The sequence below is a fragment of the Sapajus apella genome, unplaced genomic scaffold, assembly GCF_009761245.1.
Source record: "Sapajus apella isolate SASKATOON/1434 unplaced genomic scaffold, GSC_monkey_1.0 scaffold6, whole genome shotgun sequence".
In the NCBI taxonomy this organism is placed as follows: Eukaryota; Metazoa; Chordata; class Mammalia; order Primates; family Cebidae; genus Sapajus; species Sapajus apella.
Genome location: NW_022436946.1, coordinates 75,285,647 through 75,309,171, shown reverse-complemented (window position 1 = coordinate 75,309,171; position 23,525 = coordinate 75,285,647). Strand labels below are relative to the sequence as shown.

The 23,525-nt window shown below is 38.5% G+C and overlaps 1 protein-coding gene across 6 annotated transcripts in view; it reads left to right on the top strand.

Moving 5' to 3' along the window:
* KCNQ5 (potassium voltage-gated channel subfamily Q member 5) overlaps positions 1–23,525 on the top strand; it is a 594,633-nt gene that overhangs the window by 371,912 nt on the left and 199,196 nt on the right. For all 6 annotated transcript variants that reach the window (XM_032274419.1, XM_032274415.1, XM_032274416.1 and 3 more), the window contains exon 2: positions 13,837–13,927. In XM_032274419.1, the coding sequence (XP_032130310.1) occupies positions 13,837–13,927 (91 nt within the window). The remainder of the gene's footprint in view (positions 1–13,836; positions 13,928–23,525) is intronic.

Sequence of the window (23,525 nt, the reverse complement as noted above, 5' to 3'; positions counted from 1 at the left end):
GAGGAGTTGTGATCCCTTTTAGGAGGAGAGGTGTTCTGGTTTCGGGTGTTTTCATCCTTTTTGCGCCGGTTTCTTCCCATCCTTAAGGATTTATCCACCTGTCGACTTTGTAGTTGCTGGCTTTCAGATTGGGTCTCAAATCTTTCAGATTGACGTTCTGTTTGTTGATGATGAGGTTATTTCTGCTTCTTGGTTTTCCTTCTGACAGTCTGGCCCCTCTGCTGTAGGTCTGCTGAGGTTCACTCCAGGCCCTGCTTGCCTGGGGTTCACCTGTAGCAGCCTCTGCGCTTTCACTGGGAGCTGCAATCCTGAGCTGTTCCTAAACGGCCATCTTGGATCCTCCGTCATTTATTCTTAAAACAATGCTAGAGGAGAGGTAGTGAGGATGTGGAAAGGAGGCTGTGTCCTTGGACACAACGAGTATGAGCTTGGGGATCCGCTGGTATCTGACTTGCTGACTGTCGCTGCAGGCAGGGGAGTAAGTTCATTATTATATCATCTTATTATGTTACAGCATGATATCGTGCAGGAAACAGAAACCAGCCCGACCTGCCTAGAAGGTCTACTCTGAAGAAATGGAAGAATTAATGTTCTTGTGAGGATCTTAAAAGCCAGATGAATGAGTTTGGATGGATAGCAAGGGAAAGGAACCTTATGTTTTAAAACAAGGAATTGGCATGATAAAAGCGGTTGCATAAAGAGCAGCAGCCGGCAGGCCTATGCAGGCCGAATTCCAAATGCACCATTGCTTTGCCTTGATGACTTTAGGGGGTTTCACTTTAGAAATTCAATAAATGTCACCTTTTCAGTGCAAGAGACCTTCCCTGACCACTGTGTCCCCACTTTCAACTCTCCCTGCTTCTGCATCCTATCCTCTCTCTCTCTGCTGTGTTTTTTTTCTCCTTAGCAGTTATTACTTTCAAACACAGTATGTATTTTATTTAATAATACATTGCGTATGGCCCATCTTTCCCGCTATAATGTAAGTTCTGTAAGGGCAGGGATTTTGTCTATTTATTCACTATTATACCTTCAGCACCTAGAACACTGCCTGACACATAGTAGCCCCTGAAGATTCCATGTTGCATGCATCAGTGAATTGATTAGTACTGTACTACATCCTATTCTTAATACTAGAAATAAAGTAGTAAATAAGAGACACAAGTTTCCTGCTCTCATAAAGCGTACATCCTAGTAGAGGATATCAAAATAAACAGAGATGTAATTTCAAATGGTGCTGTTTGCTCCGAGGAAAATTTAACAGAGTTAACAAGAAGATAAAATATCAAATAAATCCTCTCCTGTTGCACACATTGAACATATGACAGTCGAAAAGGCTGTTTTTGTTTCTGGTTTTGAATTCATTATTCTTGAACAATATACACTGGTTTTTGATTGCAGTTGCTTTTCCTGGAAAAGACAGAGAAACAGAGCTTGCAAAAGCAAGAGCCTGACTCTGATAGATTTCTAAATTGTAGATTTCATTCCATTCAGCAAGATCATTCCCAACCATTCCATTCAGCCATGAACTGCATGTCCCATCTCTAGAATGAAAACATGATTTTCAACAGCTATCAAAAAGTAGAGGTTTGTTTTATTTATTTTGACAGGCCAATATCTATTTGATTCATTCCACACTGAGTGAGTGTCTTCAAGAAACTCAGACTTGGGATAGGGACTCAGTGATGAGGCAATGATTAAGAAGAATCTGGACTTTCCCATTCCAAGGCCTCTTCTCAAGGCAGTTGTGATCCTTTTAAAAAATACAGACTGTGCTGGGCGCGGTGGCTTAAGTCTGTAATCCCAGCACTTTGGGAGGCTGAGTCGGGTGGATCATGAGGTCAAGAGACGGAGACCATCCTGGCCAACATGGTGAAACCCCGTCTCTACTAAAAATACCAAAAAAAAAAAAAAAATTAGCTGGGCATGGTGGCATGCACCTGTAGTCCCAGCTACCCGGGAGGCTGAGGCAGGAGAATTGCTTGAACCTGGGAGGCGGAGGTTGCAGTGAGCCAAGATCACCACTGCACTCCAGCCTGGTTGCCTGGTGACAGAGCAAGACTCTGTGTCAAAACAAAAAAAAACATACAGACCGAAGGGACAGAATAAGTACATAGAAAAAGAAGCACAGTTAGAAGCTAGGAACACAGTTTTTAAAATAATAGTAAAAAGAGATTTGAAGCCCCGGAGAGGGCTTATAAGAGGAGCAAGAAGTCAGGCACAGTCGCTCGTGCCTGTAATCCCAGCACTTTGAGAGGCCAAGGCAGGAGGATCACATGAGATCAGGAGTTAGACCAGCCTGGACAACATAGTGAAACTCTTGTCACTACAAAAATTTTTCTCTAAGTTAACCGGCCATGGTGGAATGTGCCTGTAGTCCTAGCTACTTGGGAGGCCGAAGCAGGAGGATTGCATGAACCTAGATGTTCAAGGGTGCAGTGAGCTATGATCTGGCCACTGTACACTGGCCTGAGTGACAGAGCAATATGTTGTGACACACACACAAAAAAGAGGAGCAAGAAAGAACATAGAAGAAACCAATCTTGTTCATCCAGGAATTCTCCAAAGAACTCAGATTTTTTAATCTGTTTTTAAATATAGAGAAAATGGAAGGCATGTAACCAAGAGCATATTTTTAACAATTTAAAAAACCACAGTCATCAAGAATAATTTCAGATAAGCCAAAAGCCAGATAAACCACAACGTTCCCACATCCCCAAAAAAGTATTTTTTTAAATAACAGGAATCGAGAAGAAATAATTCTACTGTTCGTGGTCAGCATTATTACATTAACACCAAGAAATCAGAACTATGAAAATCCTAACCTATTCCTAATTTTCCACCAAAAAGCCTTATTTTCCATCACAGAATGCAAATGAAAACTGCAATGATATTCCATCTCACACCCAGTCAGAATGGCTAGTATTAATAAGTCAAAAAACAACAGATACTGTTGAGGCTGTGGAGAAAGACTCCACTTATATACTGTTAGTGGGAAGGTAAATTAGTTCAGCTACTGTGGAAAGCAGTTTGGAGATTTTTTAAAGAACTTAAAGCTACCATTTGACCTAGCAGTACCATTTCTGGCTATATACCCAAAGGAAAATAGATCATTACACCAAAAAGACACATGTATTCCTATGTTAATTGCTGCATTATTCACAACAGCAAAAACATGGATTCAACTAGCTGCCCATCGATGGTGGATCAGATAAAGAAAATGTGGAACATATATACTATGGAATACTACACAGCCATAAAAAAAATGAAATCGTGCCAACGTGGATGGAACTGGAGGCCAAAGTCTTAGGCAAATTTGTACAGAAACAAAAAAACAAATGCCATACATTCTCACTTATAAGTGGGTGCTAAACGTTGAGTACCCAAGGTCGTAAACTTGGGAACAATAGACATTGCAGACCACTAGAGGGGAGGGGAAAGAGAGGGGCCTGGGTCAAAAAACTACCTATTGGGTACTGTGCTAACTACCAGGGTATAATATATTCATGTAAAAAACCTGTACATATACCCCCTGTATCTAAAATAAAACTTGGGGGAAAAACATGATTTTCTTTTTTTAAACTAAAAGGGATTTTTTAAAATATGATTACAAAACAATCAAAATATGAAATGGGAAAATTGTTGGCCATTAATGAGTTCATATGTTTGCATCTAGGTTTGTATCATAAGGCATCAAAGTATTTGAAGATGAAACTGAAGAGCTTTCATTAATAATTTCTCTTAATATTTTAGCTTTTATTTTAGGTTCAGGGGCATGATAAATTTTAATAAATCTTGAAATAAATATAATGAATGCCAAATGACCAGAGAGAGGAAAATATCCTGAGTGTCAAAAAGGAGTAAAATAGGAGTTCTTAGGCTTTATATATTGATAAGCTCAATAATTCCTAGATATATTCTAGATAGAATATTAAGCAAATGATTTATAATAAATTTGAGGACCAGATGTGGTGGCTCACGCTTATAATCCCAGCACTTTGGGAGGCTGAGGTGGGTGGATCACTTGAGGTCAGTAGTTCAAGACTAGCCTGACCAACATGGTGAAACCTCATCTCTACTAAAAATACAAAATTAGCTGGGCATGGTGGTGCACACCTGGAGTCCCAGCTACTTGGGAGACTGAGGCAGGAGAATCGCTTGAAACCAGGAGGCAGAGGTTGCAGTGAGCCGAGATTGCACCATTGCACTCCAGCCTAGGCAGCAAGAGTGAAATGCCATCTCAACAACATCAGGGCAGATCCAAGATGGCCAAATAGGAACAGCTCTGGAGTGCAGTTCCCAGCGAGAACAACACAGTGGGTGAATGTTCGCCACATTTCCAAATGAGTTTTTACTGCCCACAGACCAGGAGATTCCCAGGCAGAAAAGTGCCATGAGTTTCCAGCACGGCTGTTTCAGCCAGCACAGTGGGTCTCCACACAAAAACTCACACAAATCTGAGCCACCGTTTCAACTGGCACCTGGAACACCTGGGAGACAGAGCTGCCCATTCAACTGAAAAAAAAGGGGCTGAAACAGGGAGCCAGGTGGTCTGGCTTGACGGGTTCCACTCCCACAAAGACCAGCAATCTGAAATGCTCTGGATTGAGAGTTTCACAGCAAGCACAGCTGGACCCAGGATGGTCCAGCTCTGTTGGGGGAAGGGCATCGCCATTATCAAGGCAGTCTGCCACTACCAAAGCAGTCCACCATTGCCGAGGCAGACCGCCATTACTGAGGCAGTTCTAACTACATGTCTGTAAACAAAACCGCAAGGAGGTTCACACAGCAGCTGGGCAGAGCCCATGGCAGCTCAGCAATGCCTATGCTGGCAGACTATGACTAGGCTACCTCCTCACTGGGAAGGGCATCTCTGAAAAAAGGCAGCAGCATGTCAGGAACTTATAAATAAAGCCCCAACTTCCCAGGATAGAGCACCTGGAAAAAAAAGGTGGTTATGAGTTCTGCTGTAGCAGACTTAAGCATACCTGCCCAGCAGCTCTGAACAAAACAATGGAGCTCACAGCTCAGCACTTGAGCTCCTATAAGGAAAAGACTGTCTCCTCAAGCAGCTCCCTGACCCCCATATATCCAAAGAGACACCTCATAAAGGACAACTCAGGCTGACATCCAGCAGGTATCCTTCTGGGACAAAAATAACAGAAGAAGAAACTGACAGCAACCCTTACCATTCTGCAGCCACTGCAGGTGATCCCCAGGCAAGTAGGGTCTGGGTGGACCTCCAGCAGTTCTACAGCAGCAGGGGCATGACTGTTAGAAGGAAAACTGAAAAACAGAAAGAAATAATTTCATCATCAACAAAAAGGACATCCATTCAGAGACCCCATCTGAAAGTCACCAACTACAGAGACCACAGGTAGATAAACCCAAAAAGATGGAAAGAAACCAGTGCAAAAGGATGAAAACACCCAAAACCGGAACAGCTCTCCCCCTCTAAGGGATCACAACTCCTCACCAGCAAGGGAACAAAGCTGAAGGGAGAATGAGTTCTGATAAATTGACAGAAACAGGCTTCAGAAAGTGGATAATAACAAACTTCTCTGAGCTAAAAGAACATGTTCTGGCTGGGCGCGGTGGCTCATGCCTATAATCCCAGCACTTTGGGAGGCCGAGGTGGGTGGATCACGAGGTCAAGAGATCGAGACCATCCTGGTCAAGATGATGAAACCCTGTCTCTACTAAAAATACAAGAATTAGCTGGGCGTGGTGGTGTGTGCCTGTAGTCTCAGCTACTTGGGAGGTTAAGGCAGGAAAATTGCTTGAACCCAGGAGGTGGAGGTTGTGGTGAGCCGAGATCACACCATTGAACTCCAGCCTGGGTAACAAGAGCGAAACTCCGTCTCAGAAAAAAAAAAAAACAGTTCTAACCCAATGGAAAGAAACTAAAAACCTTGAAAAAAGGTTTGATGAAATGCTAATGAGAATAAACAGCTTAGAAAAGAATATAAATGAATTGATGGAGCTGAAAAAGAAAGAACTTCGCGAAGCATACGCAAATTTCAATAGCCAAATCAACCAAGCAGAAGAAAGGATATCAGAGTTTGAAGAACAACTCAATGAAATAAAAAGAAAAGATTCAATGCTATCCCTATCAAGCTACCTATGACCCTCTTCACAGAACTGGAAAAAACCACCTTAAACTTCATATGGAACCAAAAGAGAGATTGCATAGCCAAGTCAATTCTAAGCAGAAAGAACCAGGCTGGAGGCATCATGCTACCTGACTTCAAACTATACTACAAGGCTACAGTAATCAAAACAGCATGGTACTGGTACCAAAACAGAGATATAGAGAAATGGAACAGAAAAGAGGCCTTGGAGGAAATGCCACACATCTATAACCATCTGATCTTTGACAGACCTCACAAAAACAAGCAATGGGGAAAGGATTCCCCGTTTAATAAATGGTGTTGGGGAAACTGGCTAGCCATGTGCAGAAAGCAGATTTGGTCAAGTATATCCTGAATACCTTGTAACATGTGGAAAGATCTGTGACCACTTACATAATATATGTAATGTAAGTGGATACAAATAAGGAAAGGTTTGTCTTCCCATTAAACTGAAAGCCCGTTAGGACGCAGACTATGCCTGAGTTCCCAGCTCCTGGTACAGTGTCTGTAAATATTTGTCATTGATATAGTACAGTGAAAGTAGGATAATAATAGAACAGTGCAGAGAAATTGGGAATTAGGTTAATCCATTAAAATGTATGCCAGAAGGATCTGGGCCATTATTACTATTTGTAATGTGAGTCCCAAATTCACTTTTGAGCCTCCTGGCAGCCAAGGCAAGGAAACAAATATGTTAAAAGATCACAGTCTCCAAAACCTAAAACTTTATTCCTTTTTCCAGAAGCAACATATTAACAGATTTTTCTTGCAATAAAATCCTGAGAGAAATTGCTTACAGGATGTCTCATTAAGGAAATACAATGTGAAATGCTGAGAAATTCTTAAAGTACAGTAAGTTGGTTTAATGTTTTTTACTCCTTCTTAAGGAAATAGCAGAAAATCCAATACAGTTTGGTTAAAGTAATTCCTTTAGGGACTAAAGTAGTAGGTCCAAGTACACAGATTGCCAGTGGTCAGCTTTGCTCCAGGCCCTGCGGTGCGGTAGGAAAAGTACAAGAAAGTAAGTGATTGTATATCCTTGAGACAGTCTTTTTTGAAACCACTTTTGCTGTAGCTGGGCAATGGCAGGTTTGAACCTGTATTCTCCAGCAAGAATGGACAATGCAGATATTTACTGTCGGTGATTAAATGCCAATACTATTACTTACACTGAAGAATGATAATGAGTCTGGGTCCCACTTTGAGGGATGCAGTAACAAACTGTGCACACATAAAGAACAGTGACAAGGAGAATGACACATCAGGACATAATTTCATATGCAAAATAGACAGCAAACTGGGCTTGTTATATTGAATCCGAAGACCAACAGGGAAGTCATGATAAAACCAACACCTAAAGAACTCTCTTAGGGAGGAAGGAGCACACGTTCTCTGTGGTCCAGAAACTGACCAAATGAGTAAAGGTCCCAGACAAGGAGAGCAGACTCAGGGGAAAATCATTTTCCAACTGTAGAGCTGCCTGTAACAGAGCTATGCTGCCTTAAAATGATGGGAGGTTCCTGGATGCTGGAGGGGTTTAGAGACAGACTACACAACTGCCTATAGTGATGTTTCAAACAAAATCCCTGTCCTCAGAGGGAGACTGAATCAGAAATCCTTCTGGCCACACAGATTCCCTAATCCTGGGGCGAGAAGAAGGCAGAGCACGCTCCACATCAGTTTATGCAGAGTCCACTGACTTCTCTGAGGGAAAGCTCTTGAACTGTTTATGGGTTCTGTTGCCATCTCCTAGCTCATTTACATTGGCCATAGTCCTCTAAAGAAACCCTAAGCAAGCGGAAAACATGGTTTCCCATATCCTCCGATTGCCTCTTAATATCCCACATGTAAAATGCAACATTTCATTCTTTAAAAACTGTTAGCTGATAACACTGTTTTTAAAACTTCACGAAGATTACAGTGATAGCATTTATTTATCAGGGGTCTTTGTTAATATTTAAGATTCATTGCACTTGAAAACCAGAAGCATGCAGTGTTCTAATCAAGTATTCCAAATCACTGTTAAAGACACCAAAAATGTCATAATTGTTATCGCTTTGCAGTGGAAGCTGGGGTGTACTGTGAGTAGATCTCAGATGCCAAGTTCACTTCTCTTAAGGAAATGTTATGCATAAAGGGTATTTTGCAAAGTACCAAGTTTAGAAAGAAAGATAAATTTAGGATGCTAGAAGAAAGAAATGGCTCCAGTGCTTCCCTCTGCTGATGAGGTTTTGATTTCATTAGGTGGCTTGTCCTCAAGGCAAGTGCTGTGCCAGTCAGTGGGGTCAGCTGTGGTCTCTAATGTCAGCATGCACACTCCAGTCATCATAATTCATGAAACGTTCTCAAGGCCCTCTGTCAAATGCACTGAAGAGCATACTTTAAAATTTAAAGCAATACTTTAAAATTTATGAAAAGTCAGAAGCAGTGTTGAATTTCCTTTGGAAGATATTGCTGAAGAATTGTTTTCTTAAAATAGTCTATATCGTCTTCCTGTTAGCATCTTTTATTTTAATCCCATGATTCCATTCAGTTTAAAACATTTAAGATCTCCCCTTCCCCAAAACTTTCTTAATAAGTATAACTGACTTACATGGGCCATTATGCCATGGAATGCTTATGGTCTGCCAAAATGCTTGCAGAGAGCACCTTCCAGGTGGAAATGTGTGGTTGCTTCAATCAGCAAAGCCTACTCTGTTGATTTGCCTGTTGTATCAAGCTAAGTTCAGAAAGATGTCTACTTTAAACCTCAGCTCCATTTCTCCTTTCTTCATTGCATATTCACAATTGTGAGTGCCTGGGGATTGTGTGGTTGTATGAATGACAATAGGGCAACTTGCCATGGTTCATTCATTCAGCAGAGCTTTTTTGAATGTTTTATTTTCACATCATTTTCGTTCTTACTAAATGAATCTGTGCTTGATGCACTAGCTCTGGAAGCTGGACATCATCTGTTATACAAGCACCCATGAGATTCCCAAGTCAAGCTTTTTGTCAAATTAAATGTGACAAATTGATTCTTAATTAACCCACAAGAAAAGCTGATGATAGTTTTCTTGGGTAAACATAGAGTCCTTTGAGCTGGTACTATTTAAACTTTTCATAAATTTCCTTCTTTCCTCTTACAATAATCAGCGCCTTCCAAATAAGAAGTTTTGGATAAAAGATCTAGATCAAAATGAATTTCCTCATAAACAAAATATGACTGTTTCAGGCAAAATAAAGGCCAATAGCTATTTCAGACTAATTTTGAAGGAATGTGCATCTTATGATACCTCAGGATTAATGTATACATGGAAAAACATTCATATTTCTTAAACTGATCATAAAGCTGACAGGTACAAAAATGGGCCACCTTCCAGTCCTGTCTTCCCAATTCTCAATTACAGATGTCTTAATTTTTATGTGTGCCATGGGCCCTTCAGCAAATTTGTGAAAACTGTGAACCATTCCTCAAATATATGTGACTACAAAAGAAAAACTTAGGTTGAAATCTATTATTAAAACATTACACAAATATGCAATATGGAAATGCATATGTGTCTTTATTAAAACAAGCCCTAACAGTGGGACTAATAGCTACATAATTTGAAATGATGAGCAAAATTAATATTCGAGATGAAAATTTTTTTTTTATGTTTTCATCTATAACTGTAAAATGAGGTTTTAAAATTTGTAATTTTTGTGAGCAACAGTCACAAGTGCTGCTAATACCATCATAATCTATTGCCATGGTTAGTGAAAGATAAACACAATTTTTTCCTTCCTCTGTTGTTCACAGCCCCCTAAATTTTACACACAGATCCCTTGGAGGACCACGGATTCTACATTAGGATAGCGTGAGCCCAGCGACTCTTGCCACTGCTTCTACTTCTATTCGACCACTAGAGAGGTGCCCTGGGGTCATGGTCAGTTATCAGCATGAATACATGTGCACAGGATCCTCAGAAGCAATGGTGTCAGCAGAACCACACACAAACCCCACCGTGTCACTGCCAGTGATCCCAGCATCTGAACACTGTCACCTTAGAGGGGTCACTCTGTGTCAGTTCAGTGTTTTCTCCAGCTGGGAAGTCTGCCTCTGGAAATGATACCAAGAACTAATTCATAGCAGAATGTGTTCATTGTTCTCCATGATGTCATTTGCCAAATGAAAGAAATGGTTCTAGAATATCCTCTATGCTTATTTACCAAAACTTTATATGCTTGGTCTTTACTGTCAGGATATCATGTTCCACACATTTCCTTCTTCTGGGGGGAAAAAAAAAAAAAAAGTACTTCCATATCTCCAGCTAAAATTTGTGCCCAAAATCCACATTTCCATGTGGATGTCTAAAACTGGATTATTCTCTTCTCCCCAAAACCAGTTTCTCCTCCTGACTTTGACTTCTCTTCTCCTAACTTGTACAGTCATCTCAGACTTTACAGCCACCACACCAGCTTCCCAGACTCCACTCCCAAACATCCTTCAGTCTCCCTCTGTATTCCATTTTCATGTCTACCATGTTCATTTACAGCCTAACCTAGATTCACTGTTACCCTTGTTCCTGCCTCTCACTACTCGGATCCATTCTATGTACACTGCTTCAACTTAATTTTCCCAGAAGGCAACTCTAATGAACGTTTTCTCCTGTTCAGAAATCTTCAGTGGCTCCCTATTTTCTGCTGAACTAAATGCAGACTTTGCCCTACAAGCCTCTCCTCAACTTGGCTTCAGACTCACAATACAGCCACCCGTTTCACCCTGTTATGCAAACTTTGATGACTTCTGTTTCATGAAAAAGAGATCAAATAGTTTGCCTCATTCATATTCTGGCTTGCTGCCTTTCACATTTTGTACCCTCCTTCTAGGATGTGTTTCTCCAGAAGTTTCTGTTGTTGAAACCCTACTCTTCCTTCAAAGACCATCTCAAGCACTATCATTTTTTGGAAAACTTCTTGATGTGCTCCCACCTTTCCCAACTAAATAGAATCTCTCCCCAGTTTCAGCCTCTATAGCATTTTTCTTAGCATTTTTCTGCCCCTGCCTTTCATTATGATCCGATGTGTTCACTTTGCCCACCTCACTAGATTTTAATTCCCAATGGTAAGAATTTGTAGGCCATTCCTGCAAATCCATTTTTGCATAGAAATTGTTTCAATACAATTGAAAAGATGTATTGAGCACCCATTGTAAAAGGCACTGTGCCAAAGACTACCAGATGTACAAGGATAAATTAAAATAGCATTCAAATATTGATGAAGAAGGAACTAGCAATAGGTGTGTTTTGAACACAGACATAGAGATTATAAAACTGCCATTGGGATGCTCTTGAAGGAGGAAAGTATCTTAATGATTAAATAATCCCCTGCTTGCTTTTCCAAGTGTTTTCTGGTAAATCTGGACTTGGTGGGGAAGAGGAGGGAATATCCAGATAACAGCTACTCACCAGAGAAGAACATATGTCACTGTCATCTGATTCCACATCATCCTCCTAACTACCTTAGTGATCCTTATATTTCACTTTCTCAGTTGTAGTTAGGAATCAGGTAGGCACACTGGATTTTGGCAAATTTTGGAAGTCTGCAAATTCCAGTCCATTAGTACCAACTTAAAATACACTCCACAGTATCCTGAATCATTACATGCATGAATCAAAAGTATGATGATGCCAGACACACTTTGGGAAGCTGAGGTGTGAGGATCCCTTGGGTTCAGGAGTTCAAGACCAGCCTGAACAACATAGTGAAACCCTGTCTCTGCAAAAAAAATTTAAAAATAAAATAAAATTAGCCAGCCCTACTGGCCTGTGCCTATAGTACCAGGTACTCAGGAGGCTGATGTGGGAGGGTGGCTTCAGCCCTGGGAGTTCAAGGTAAAAGTTGCAATGAGTTATGAATGCACCACTGCACTCTAGTCTGGTCAACAGAGAAACACCCTATTTCTAAAAATTGAATAATGAAAAATAAAAAAGCATGATTAATTATTAAAACAGGCAGGCTGTTTTCTCTTGGAGACTTCTGTTTAGAATGACAATTCCTTCTCCCTCAGTTTGAGGAGATAGGCAAGTGTCTCCCTGGGCCAAAAATGTTACCACCATTCTCATCTTTGCATGCTTATTCAGCAGCACTATGTACAGGCTTGGACTGCACAGTGCTTAGGTTCTCTTTCTGCTACACAACCTTGGATGAGGTACAAATGTTAATTCTCAGTTTACATATCTGTAAAATGGTGATTGTAATATTTTTACTCCATAGATTTCTGGGGATAACATAGGGATAATGAATAATGTAAGGAGAATGAGGAGAATGCATGTAAAAGGGGCTTAGCACATTGTCCAGCTTACAGGAACCTCTCTATTAACATTAGTCGTTATTTTCAGCATAGAAAACATGAGCAATTATGAACTCTTCTCCAGTCTCATGTTGGGATAAGTATAAGGAAACGAGGAAAAGATGGGGTCAACAACATTTTCTCTAGAGGGACAGATAGATAGTATATAAGTCCTGTGGGCCTTACTGTCTCTCTTGTTAACTACTCAGTTCTGCAATCATAGCATGGAAGCAGCCATAGACAATACATAAATGAATGAGTGTGACTGTGCGCCAATAAAACTCTGTTTATACAAACAGGCATTAGGAGCCAGATTTGTCCTGTAGGCATAATTAGCCAAACTCTGGCTATACTGCCCAAACCCTGGCCTTTGGAAACTTCCAGTCAAGTGTGGTGGTAAGATTTGTAAGACTTTTCAGGGGAAACAAGGAGGAGTCAGGGACTAACTTCTATGTCATCCAGAGGAGCATAGAAACTTGGTATTTTAAAACAGCTTACTGTGTGAATTTCCCAGAGATGAACATAAGTAAAAATATGGCCTAGAGCAAGTAGCGCAGGTTCGTTTTTTAACCTTGCATTTCAAAATAAGTAACTTCAGCTTTGAAACAGAACCTTTCCTTTCAGTACACGTTTTCCTCAGAAACTCAGCTCTCCCATTGATCCTAGAAGTTACACATTTCTAGGAATAAAAATGTCTGTAGATTAATTGGAAGACAATGCCTGATCCTGACTTCTGTTCCCTATCCTTATATATGAATAGACAGAGCTGAGAAGTCATTTCTCCTGCAGTTTGACTAGAAGGAAATGGAAAGTGCATGATAGCCAAGAAAATCATTTGCTTCCTTTTTTATTCTCATTATTAATATGTGATCGTATTATTAATAATATAAAGGAATAGTAAATGAGAATCCATGAGCAATATCAGACTCTGAAAGTGAGAGCCAGTGGCTAAGTAACAACCACTTAGGATACTTGACAGTTTAGTAAAGTTGCCAAATAGGAGACAGACTCTGTTCCTTTGAAAGAAGGGTGACTGCAGCGTGTGTTCCCCACGTAGAAGAGCCAGAACATACTTGCTGGGACTTTCTCAGGGTCATTGCTTGGGAAGGAAGTTGTATGGGAAATTCACAAATTCTTAGATGTTAACATTTAAAGGCAGCATGCTACAAAGACAACCTTTTTTTTAATCAATAAAGTTGCAGGGGAGCCCCATTTGCACTGTGTATCATATTGTATTTTGATATCCAAAACAGCTTGTCTCTTCTAGAGTTTTCATGACTTAATGTCTGCCAATTTAATGGGCCTGGTGCTTTATTCATTAGAAGCAAGAAATTAAGTCCGTGATAATAAGGCAAGGTTCTTATCGGATTTCTCTCTTTTGTTGTTTTGCAGTTTTCTCCTTGTCTTTGGTTGCTTGATTTTGTCAGTGTTTTCTACCATCCCTGAGCACACAAAATTGGCCTCAAGTTGCCTCTTGATTCTGGTAAGTGAAAAATGAACAAGAATGTACCTGAATGTTATATAAGAACTGCCTGTAACATTTATATTATGTGTCTTATCCCACAATAAAATCCATCTCAAAAAGAGTCACTGCAAAATATAAAAGTTTCAAAGATTACTGAAACATTCTCCCACCAATTTAACGTGTAGTCAGTCCTTAGAAATATATAGAAATGTTCAGGATTGCTATTACACAGCAATATCTTGTGTTATAGATATATCATAAATAGAGGGCAATATTAGAAAGCACTTTTAAGTATGCTTATGCTAATAAACAAATTGTAAGAAGAGTCAGTATCTATGAGGCCTCTTCTTATATTGTGAACGACTATAGGGTAGAGCGCATTTTCCAATAATTGTAATTTGGCAGTAACTAAATATAATTGGCCAGGAACTATGAACATATGGCACCTCATAAGAAAATAGAAGGCTCCTTCATGCTCTTTTCAGCCAACAGACTGCATTATGAGTTTTGCTGCTAATGCAGTTACCTGGTGATACATTCTGCAGTTTGCTCTGTTTGCATTATGCTGTCAATCAGCCACACAGAATTGCTCAATTCATTTTAAAATGGAAAAAGACCTCAAGATATTTTTATCCAAATTATTCTGAGCCTTTTAAGCTCTCATACTTTCTGTTACAACTAACCTATAGCACTTTATACTCAAATCACATCTGATTGAAAGTTTGGTTCATTTTCAACTATTTTGACCCACTCACTGTGTCCAAAATTATCAGATTTGACAGTCTAAGAGCACTTGAATGAACTACAAACTGGAACAACTCACTGTTTCTGTAAAGCCTAGGGGCATACAGAAACAGGGGGAGGAAAACAGTAAGATGGTTTACGTGCCCTAATAAGCAGAGATTGGTTATGTTACAGCAATAAATATTGAATATGAAAAAAATGTTCCTACCATGAAGGTAGAAACTTAAAGATTTCAACTCATATAACCTGAGAGAAGGGGGCAGATGTTTTCTTACCTTTGGTTTCAGATGGCTAGTTTGTACTTAAGGTTGCTAAGGCATCATCAAGTCTTCCCATGCAATATCAGGGAGAACTCATTCTGAATCTGTAATAAATCTCTCTCAATTCATTTGCATACAAACTGTGCTCCAGCAGCATATTGCTCATGTTAAGGTTACCCAAGGTAGAGAACAGATAGACCAAAGAGCACGTCAGGGGTCTATTCCATTTCCAAGCTTTCCCTTCGGGTAGAAAGCAGGCGTTTAACCTTGTCTACCCTTTTGATAACAACAAATGATCTGAGCCCAAGGGCTAAGGTACGGCTGGTCCACACATATAGAACTACAACTGGGAATTTTAGACTGAAAATATAAATCTGATTTTTAAACTTGGAAACAGAAAACTGGATCTGCTGCATGACCAATCATATATATTAGGAATAAATCAGTCATTAGGAATCTCATGTAAAGGTTTGTTTCAGATTAGGAATCTCATGAAAATGTTTGTTTCAGATCCAGGTCAAGAATCCAAGATGTTAGATTTACATCCTCCAAATCTCTGAAATATAAATTCTATTGTTGCTAATGAATTTCTAAATAGTCCAAAGAAACCCATGTAATTACAATATCTAAAACTAGTTCGTTTCTTGACTTTTATTTTTCTATTTTTTATTTTAATTTATTTATTTAACTTTAGGTGCATACTATATCTGGCATTTCTCCCCATGTTATCCCTTCCCAACCTCCTCTCCCTCCCCAATCCCCGCTGTCTCTCCCCTACTCCCCACAACTGCCCCCAGTGTCTGATGCTCCTCTCCCTGAGTCCACGTGTTCTCATTGCTGAATACCTATCTGTGAGTGAGAACATGCAGTGTTTGGCTTTCTGTTCTTGTGTCAGTTTGCTGAGAATGATGGTTTCCAGATTCATCCAAGACCCTACATAGGACACAAACTCATGGTTTTGTTATGGCTGCATAGTATTCCATGGTGTATATGCACCACATTTTCTTTGTCTAGTCTATCATTGATGGCATCTGGGTTGGTTCCAGGTCTTTGCGATTGTACACAGGGCTGCAATGAACATACGTGTGCATGTGTCTTGATAGCAGAATGATTTACAGTTCTTTAGGTATGCCCAGTAATGGGATTGCTGAGTCAAATAGAATTTCTATTTCTAGATCCTTAAGAAATCGCCACACTGTCTTCCACAATGGTTGAACTAATTTACACTCCCACCAACTGTGTAAGAGCGGTCCTATTTCTCCACATCCTCCCCAGCGTCTGTTGTCTCCAGATTTTTTAAAGATTGCCATTCTAACTGGCGTGAGATGATATCGCAATGTGGTTTTGATTTGCATTTCTCTAATGACCAGTGATGATGAACATTTTTTCATATGTTTGTTGGCCTCATATATGTCTTTTTTTGAAAAGTGTCTGTTTATAACCTTCGCCCACTTTTGAATAGGGTTATTTGGTTTTTTTCTTGTAAATCTGTTGTAGTTCTTTGTAGATTCTGGTTATTAGCCCTTTGTCAGATGGGTAGATTGCAAAAATTTTTTCCCATTCTGTTGGTTGCCTATTCACTCTAATGATGGTTTATTTTGCTGTACAGAAGCTCTGAATTTTAATTAGATCCCATTTGTCTATCTTGGCTTTTATTGCCATTGCTTTTGGTGTTTTAGTCATGAAGTCCTTACCTATGCCTATGTCCTGGATGGTTTTGCCTACGTTTTCTTCTAGTGTTTCTTGACTTTTAAAACTTGTTGAATAGTGAACAATGGATCAGAGTTTAGTAACTAGAGTGCATTTAGTAGAAAATAAAAATGTAGATGTCAGTCTTGAATGCTTTCAGATTTAGCAAAGTAGAATGAGTTCCTCTATGCAGATGAGGCCTTTGTTTTGAGCAATGTAGTTAGTGCTACAGATAGATATATGCAGAAACCTATTGCAACAAATCTTTCCATAGGGAGAGGGTTTGTTAACCCTACTGTCTTTGTGCTATAGTGATACATTGTCAAGGTATATTCTTAAAACCCACCTAGAAATATGCAGACTGCATTGCAGAGCTAAGATTTACTGATGATATTCTTCACCAATGTTTTATCCAAAATCTATATTTTACTTGGACAAAAAGTTCAAATAAAGTCTTTGCTTTACTTTTTCTTTAGCTAGCAATTAATAAATTAGGAAAGCATTAATATTTTAATTATTTTTCATAATGAGTTAACATAGTATATGATAAAAGTTCAATCGGTTGTAGAAGATTGGGAAAAGTCACTCATTAAGATGATAAATCTTGTGATTTAAGGAATCTCTTATTTATTACTTTTTAACATGTATTTTTGAGACATTACTATAATTTTAAAGTCACAGAACTCATAGAACACAATTCTGATTAGCAGTAAACTTCCCAAGATGAGACATATCAAAGGAATTACCATTCAAAAGAAGAAAAAGGATTGTCATTCAAACAGTAATAGGAATGGCTTTTAAATTGTTTGCAAGGCCAGGCACAGTGGCTCACGCCTGTAATCCCAGCACTTTGGAAGGCTAAGGCAGGCAGATCACTTGAGGTCAGGAGTTTGATACTGGCCCGGCCAACACAGTGAAAGCTCGTCTCTATAAAAAATACAAAAATTGGCCTATCATGGTGGCACACACCTATAATCCCAGCTACTTGCGAGGCTGAGGCAAGAGAGTAGCTTGAACCCAGGAGGCAGAGGTTACAGTGAGCCGGGATTGCATCACTGCACTCCAGCCTGGGCGACAGGGCATGACTCCATCTCAAAAATAAATAAAGCAAAAAATAAAATGTTTGCAAAAATGCACAATAAATCCACATTTGTACACTTTTTGTGTACATTGTTGATATGTAAAGATGACACCAGAGGTGTAAATTTAGAACTATATATAAATCCTATATCAGAATTGCATATTTTTTCATAACTTCTGTCCCTTTTGGGTTTTTTTTAACATTTTAAAATATGTTCAGAGATTTCCTAGAATTCTGTTTCTGTGCAAGTAAAAGACACCCACACTTGTGACAGGAAGCACACTACAGGCAAACCTGGCTCACAGTCAGAGCCCTCTTTGACACTCCTTTTCTACCTAATTGTTCCCTTGAGGGCACCAGCATATTAGGTGCAGGCCATGCCTTTAGACGTGTCTCACTTGTCTCCTGGGGCTCCCATAAAGACATTATCTGTCCATCTCACATCCAAAAGGAGTATCTCCCCTCACTTCCATCCAGAATGGCACTGCCAACGCTCTTGTAAACTTGTAACTTCATTAACTTGCCTTCGTTACAAGCCAAATGAATACCTGCGTTAATTTGCTCATTTATTCATTTCAGTTGTGGCAACCGAGGTTTCAGGCTGTACACCAGGTTCCTTCTCTCCATAGAAGCAGTGGAGCATAGACTTAAGAATGTGATATAGACTATAGTTGGGCTCCATGAATTCAAATTTCTCACCTGTCCTGTTTTAGCTATGTGATTTGGAAAATCACTCCACTGTGCCTTAGTTTTCTCATCTGTTAAAAGTGAATAGGAGGATTCTAGAAGAAAGAGTAGGAAGTACCGGGAGTCTGTCTCCCCACCTAAACAACAATTGCACTGGCAGAATTTAATGTAATTCAACGGATGGAACTCTGGAATTTATTGTATGTTTGCAACCTTCAGAGGAAGGCTTAGATGGTAAATTGCAGTTAATTTTGGTCCACTTCAGCTCTTAGCACGGTGATAGCTACCCATGCCCTACACCCAGTCCCATTGTAGGCAGCTGTGCACATGTTCCAGGAGGGACCTGAACATAGCTTGTAAGAGCCAGGATGGGCAAAGAGAACCCTGTCCGCCAAATGTCAGAAATCTGACCTCTGGTGACTAAATTGCTGCTTCTGATCCCAGAGGCACAGACAAAAAATTGTGGCAGCCATTGTTGTTGCACCTTCCCCCATTGCTGTAAGCCCTTCCCTCACCAGCAGAAGTGACTTCCAGGGGATTAAAAGCGTCCTCCCCACATCCTTCATTTTTCTTTTTTCCTATTTTGGAATAAAATGTATAAATATGTGATTATATGACATTAATAACTGAAAGGAGTAGGGATAGAGATGTAAAGGAACAGAGATTTTGTATGCCATTAAAGTTAAACTGGTATACATTCAAATTAGAGTGTTATAACTTTAGGGTGTTAATTTAATTCCCATGGCAACCACAAAGAAAACAGCTATAGAATATACACAAGAAGAAGTGAGAAAGGAATTCAAACATTTCACTACAAAAAAATCAGCTATACACAAAGGAAGGTAGCAATGCAGGAAATGAGAGACAAAAAGCTATAAAGTATATATAAAACAGAGAGTAAAATATCAGTAATTACTTTAAATGTAAGTGGATAAAAGTTTCTAACCAAAAGACAGAGATTGGCAGAATGGATAAAAATACATGATTCAACCATGTATACCCTGGGTTCAAGAGACTTACTTTAGATTCAGAGACACAAATACCTTGACAGTAAAAGGGTGGAAAAGATATTTTATGCAAATAGTAAACAAAAGAGAGAAAGGGTGGCTATACTGGTATCATACAAAATAGACTCTAAATCAAAAAAGTTATAAGAGACAAGGACATTATATGTTAATAAAAGGTTTAATACAACAAGAAGATATAATAATTATAAACATCTATGCACCTAATAACAAGTCATAAAATACAGAAGCAAAAATTGACAGAATTAAAGGGAGAAATAGATAGTTCTACAATAATAGTTGGAGAATTCAGTACCCCACTCTCAATGGATAGAACAACCAGACAGAAGATAAATAAGGAAATAGAAAACACAATAAACCAACTAGGTCTAACAGACATATACAGAACACTCTACCCAATAACAATAACATAAGCATTCTCCTCAAGCACACAGGGACATTTTCCAGGACAGCCCATTATGTTAGCTACAAATTAAGTCTCTGATTTTGAAAGATGTACACCACACAAAGTACTTTTTCCTACCACAATGGGATAAAGTTAAATACTAATAACAGAAATAAAACTGGAATATTCAAAACTTTAACAGCATATGTTTTTTTTCCTGAGACAGAGTCTCACTTTGTCACCCAGGCTGGAGTGCAGTGGTGGGATCTTGGCTCACTGCAACCTCTGCTTCCTAGGCTCAAGTGATTCTCCTGCCTCTCAGCCTCCTGAGTAGCTAGGACAACAGGCGCACACCACTATTACCAGATATTTTTTGTATTTTTAGTAAAGACAGGGTTTCACCATATTAACCAGGCTGGTCTTGATCCCTTGACCTCAAGTGATCCACCCTCTTCGGCCTCTCAAAGTGCTGGGATTCAGGCATGAGCCACCATGGCAGACCTAAATAGCATACTTTTAAACAACCAATGGGTCAAAGACGAAGTCTTAGAAATTAATGAAAACGAAACACAACCTACCAAAACCTATGTGATATAGTGAAAGCTGTGCTAAAATTAAAATTTTTAACTGTAAATGCTTACATTAAAAAAAAAAAAAGAAATATCTCAAATCAGCAACTTCATCTTACAAAGAATTATAAAAAAAAAGAATACATTAGACCCAAGCTGGCCAGAACAAAGGAAACAATAAACATAGATAAATGAAATAGAGACTAGAAAAACAATAAAGAAAATCAATAAACCAAAAGTTGACTCTTAGAAAAGGTTGACGAAACAGACAAACCTTTAGATAAATGAACTAATGAGAAAGAATACTCGAATTAATAAAATCAGAAGCGAAAATGGGAACATTGCTACTGATTCTACAGAAAAAAACGGACCGTAGAAGAGTACCATGAACAATTGTGTGCCAAGACATTGGATATCTAGATGAAATGGACAAATTTGTGGAAACACAAAACGTACCAAGACTAAATCACAAAGAAATGAAATGGAATAGAGCTATAACTAGTAAGGAGGTTGAATCAGTAATCAAAAATCTTTCAACAACAACAAAAAAGCCCAGGATCCGATGGCTTCACTAGTGAATTCTAACAAACATTTAAAGAACTAGTACCAATCCTTCTGAAACTGTTCCAAAAAAATAAAGAGGAAGGAACACTTCCTAATTCTATGAGGCATTACTTTGATGCCAAAGACAAAAGAAAAAGAAAACTATAGACCATTATTTCTTCTGAACATTAGTGTAAAAATCATCAACAAAATGCTAGTATATTCAGCAGCATATTAAAAGGATTTTGTACCTTGGCCAAAGGGGATTTAGTTGTTCAGTGAAAGAATGGTTCAACACACAAAAATCGATCAATGTTATAGGCCACATTAACAGAATGAAGGGGAAAAGCCACATAATCACATAATTATTTCAGTTGATGCCAGAAAAAGCATTTGAAAAAATCCAATACCCTTTTATGATTTAAAAAAAATACTCCACAAACTAAGAATAGAAGGAAACTACCTCAACATGATAAAAGCCACATATGAAAAACCCACAGCCAACAGCATACTGAAAGGTGAAAGATTAAAAGTTTTTTCTCTAAAATCAGGAAGAAGGCAAGGATGTCTGCTTTTGCCACCCCTATTCAACAAGGTACTAGAAGACTGTACTCATTGCTAGCTACAGCAATTAGGCAATTATTAAATAATAGAAACAAAAGGCATCCAAATTGAAGAAGTAAGTAAAATTATCCCTGTTCACAGACGATGTGATCTTACATGTAGAAACCCTTAAAAACTAAAAAAAAAAAAAAAAAACTGTAAGAAATAATAAATGAATTCAGCAAAGCAGCAAGATGCAAAGTCAATACATAAAATTGATTTGCGTTTTACCAACAATGAAGAATTTGGAAAGGAAACTATGAAAACAATTCATTTATAATATCAAAAAAAATACTTAGGAATTAGCTTAACCAAGGAGATGAAGAACTTATGCAATGAAAACTACAATAACATTGCTGAAATAAAGTAATAAGACATAAATAAGTGGAAACACATTCCATGTCCATAGTTTTGAGGACTTAATATTGTTAACATGTGCAAAGTGATCTACAGATTCAATGCAGTTCCTCTCAAAATCCCAATAATGTTTTTTGCAGAAACAGAAAAACCCATCCTAAAATTCACGTAGAATTTCAAGGGACCACCGAATTGCCAAAACAATTTTGAAAAAGAAGAACAAAGCTGAGGGATTCATAATTGTTTATTTTAAAACTAAAGGCACAGTAATCAAAACTGTGTTATAGGCATAAAGACCAATATATAGACCCATGGAATAGAATAGAAAGTCCAGAAATAAACCCACAGTCATATAGTCAAATGATTTTTGATCATTCAGTGGGGAAAGGGCAGTCTTTTCAACAAATGGTGATGAAAATATTAGATATCCACATGCAAAAGAATGAAGTTGGACTCTTACCTAAGACAATACATAAAAATTAACGTGAAATGCATTAAAGACCTAAAACTATAAAATTATTAGAAGAAAACATAAGTCAAAAGCTTCATGACATTGGATTCGTCAGTGATTTCTTGGACATAACACCAAAGGTATAGGCAATAACAGAAAAAAATAGAGAAATTGACCCTCATAAAAATTTAAAATTGCTGTACATCAGAAGACTGATATATCAACAGAGAAAAAAGACAACACACAGAATGAGAGAAAATATCTGCAAATAACATACCTGACAAGGGGGTTAGTATCCAAAATATGTAGAGAATTTCTGAAACTCAACAACAAAGAACAACCTGATTCAAAAATGAGCAAAGGACTTGAATAAACATTTATCCAAAAAAAAAAAAATAGATGTACAAATGGCCAATAAGCACATGAAAAAATACGCAACATTGTTAATCATTAGGGAAGTGCAAATCAAAACTACACTGAGTACTGCCTCACACCTGTTAGGAGGGCTGCTATCACAGAAACAGAAAATAACAAATGTTGGTGAGGATGTGGGAAAATGGAACCCTTGTTTACAATTGATGGGACTGTGAAATGCTGTAGCCACTATGGAAAACAATACAGCTTTTTTTCATCAAAAAATTAAAAATAGAATTATCATATGATCCAGCAACTCCACTTCTGGATGTATGCAAAGAAAAAAAAAGAAAAACACTGACAGCAAGGTTTCAAAGAGATGGGTACACCCATGCACCCATGTTTGTAGCAGCATTATTCACAATAACCGAAATGTGGAAGCAACTAAAGTGTACATTGACAAATGAGTGGATAAGCAAAATATGGCATATATATATATAAAATTATTCAGCCTTAAAAAGGAAGGAAATTCTGACATATGCTTCAACATGGATTAATGTTGGGGACATTGTGGCAAGTAAAATAAGCCAGCCACAAAAAGAAAAATAATTTATGATTCCACTTATATGAGATACCTAGAATAGTCAAAAAATTATAGAGACAAAGTGTAATGGTTGTTGCCAGGGGCTGTGGGGAGCAGGGAATAGTGAGTTATTGTTTAATAGATAGAGAGCTTCAATATTACAGGAAGAAAAGAGTTAGGGAGATAGAGGGTGGCGATGCTTCTATAACATTATGAATGCATTTAATACCACTAAACCAGACTTTAAAATGGTTAAGCTGTAAATGTTATGTTATATATATTTTA